This window comes from Corvus brachyrhynchos, unplaced genomic scaffold (genome assembly GCF_000691975.1).
Source record: "Corvus brachyrhynchos isolate BGI_N302 unplaced genomic scaffold, ASM69197v1 scaffold692, whole genome shotgun sequence".
NCBI classification, from domain to species: domain Eukaryota; kingdom Metazoa; phylum Chordata; class Aves; order Passeriformes; family Corvidae; genus Corvus; species Corvus brachyrhynchos.
In genome coordinates this window covers 227,096-229,125 of record NW_008236762.1, presented here as the reverse complement: position 1 = coordinate 229,125, position 2,030 = coordinate 227,096, and the positions used below count along the sequence as shown (strand labels likewise).

At 67.8% G+C, this 2,030-nt stretch overlaps 1 protein-coding gene across 1 annotated transcript in view; it reads left to right on the top strand.

Moving 5' to 3' along the window:
* Positions 1-2,030, top strand: part of MAPK8IP2 (mitogen-activated protein kinase 8 interacting protein 2) — a 13,262-nt gene that overhangs the window by 6,463 nt on the left and 4,769 nt on the right. The window contains exons 3-7 of the mRNA XM_017727125.1: positions 2-291; positions 865-940; positions 1,439-1,611; positions 1,697-1,806; positions 1,886-2,026. Coding sequence (XP_017582614.1) covers positions 2-291; positions 865-940; positions 1,439-1,611; positions 1,697-1,806; positions 1,886-2,026 — 790 coding nt within the window. The remainder of the gene's footprint in view (position 1; positions 292-864; positions 941-1,438; positions 1,612-1,696; positions 1,807-1,885; positions 2,027-2,030) is intronic.

The window sequence follows — 2,030 nt, the reverse complement described above, 5'->3', positions numbered from 1 at the left end:
TCCTCCGCGCTCCGCCGGCGCTGGACGAGTCGCTGGCCTACGACTCGGTCAAGTACACGCTGGTGGTGGACGAGCACACGCAGCTGGAGCTGGTCAGCCTGCGGCGCTGCACGTCCGTGCTCAGCGACGACAGTGACCTCCTGAGAGCCTGCGACGATGAGGTGGCCTTCGGGGACGGGCTGGTGGCCCCCGACGCGCGCAGCTCCTCCGAGGACTCGTCCCCCGAGGCCGACCTGCAGTTCTCCAAGAAGTTCCTCAACGTCTTCGTCAACAGCACCTCGCGCTCCTCCAGTAAGTGGCGGTGTCGTATCGTGACGTGTCGTGACATGTCCTGACGTGTCGTGACATGTCGTGGTGTCCCGGGCTGCTCTGTGGGACCTTGTCACACCGGCTGCCCTCCCCGTCCTGCCCCAGCCATTCCCGTGTCGTGGCATGTCACGATATGTCACGATATGTCACGACATGTCACAGTGTCCTGTGCTGTCCTGGCTCTTGTCACCCCGGCTGCCCTCCCCGTCCTGGCCGTGGCACCATTCCCGTGTGCCATGTCACAGCACGATATGTCACGATACGTCCGGGATGTCGCAACATGTCCTGAGAGACAGGGCAGGCTCACAGTGACCACAAGGGTCCCCAGCCCTGCTCTGCTGGGCAGTGTCCAGCTGGGACCCCCAGAAGGGTTCTGACCACACGAGCGCCCCGAGGCTCCTTCAGGGACCCGGGTGGGCTGTCCCCGTGGGGTGGCAGCTGTCCCCTCAGGGACCCGGGTGGGCTGTCCCCGTGGGGTGGCAGCTGTCCCCTCAGGGACACGGGTCGTGGGGTGGCAGCTGTCCCCTGTCCCCGCTGGCATCGCTGTCCCCGCAGGCACGGAGTCCTTCGGGCTGTTCTCGTGCATGGTGAACGGGGAGGAGCGGGAGCAGACCCACCGCGCTGTCTTCAGGTGAGGACACCCCCGGTGACACCCGCGGGCACCCCGAGGACCCCAGCCCCTGCCAGGGACACCCCGAGGGACCCCAGCCCCTGCCAGGGACACCCAGGGTCCCGCAGTGCCACCCCAGGGCCCCCTGCCCGCTCCTGGTCCCGCTGTGGCTGCCCCAGGGTGCCATGAGGGGGTGTTTTGGGGTGACCAGGAGGTGACGGACGTGCGACTATGGGTTTGGGGGTGACCAAGAGGTGAGGGGATGTGAGGTTGGGGTGAGCAGAAGGTCAGGGATGTGGGGTGTGGGTTTGGGGGTGACCAGGAGGTCAGGGGTGTGAATTTGGGGTGACCAGGAGGTGAGGGGTGTGGATTTGGGGTGACCAGGAGCTCAGGGGTGTGGGTTTGGGGTAAGCAGGAGTTCAGGGGTGTGGATTTGGGCTGACCAGGAGCTCAGGGCTGCAGAGCCGTGTCTTTGGGGCTGACCAGGTGCCCACCCCGTCCCTCCGCGCACCCCCCCAGGTTCATCCCGCGCCACGAGGACGAGCTGGAGCTGGACGTGGACGACCCCATCCTGGTGGAGCTGGAGGAGGACGATTACTGGTACCGGGGCTACAACATGCGCACGGGCGAGAGGGGCATCTTCCCCGCCTTCTACGCCCACGAGGTGGTGGGCCAGGCCCGCGATGCCATCGGTAGGAGCCCGAGCGGCCCTCGGGCATTTGGGGAGGGGGTCCCGGCGCCTTCGGGCCGCCCTCTCCTTGCCCCGTTGCCCCGCAGGCCTGAAGAGGAACCCGTGCTGGGTGGAGAGGTTCAACGTGCAGTTCCTGGGCTCCGTGGAGGTCCCGTACCACCAGGGCAACGGGATCCTCTGCCCCGCCATGCAGAGGGTGAGCAGGGGGCGGCGGGCCCCCCGCGGGGGCGGCGGGAGCCCCGCTTTGAGCCCGCTGCGCCCTCCCTGTCGCCCAGATCGCCACCACCAGGAAGCTGACGGTGCACCTGCGGCCCCCGGCCAGCTGTGACCTGGAGGTGACGCTGCAGGGCATCAAACTCATCCTGACCGTCACCGAGTACAGCGCCGAGCACGAGGTCCGCGGGCACGGGCGGGGGGCTT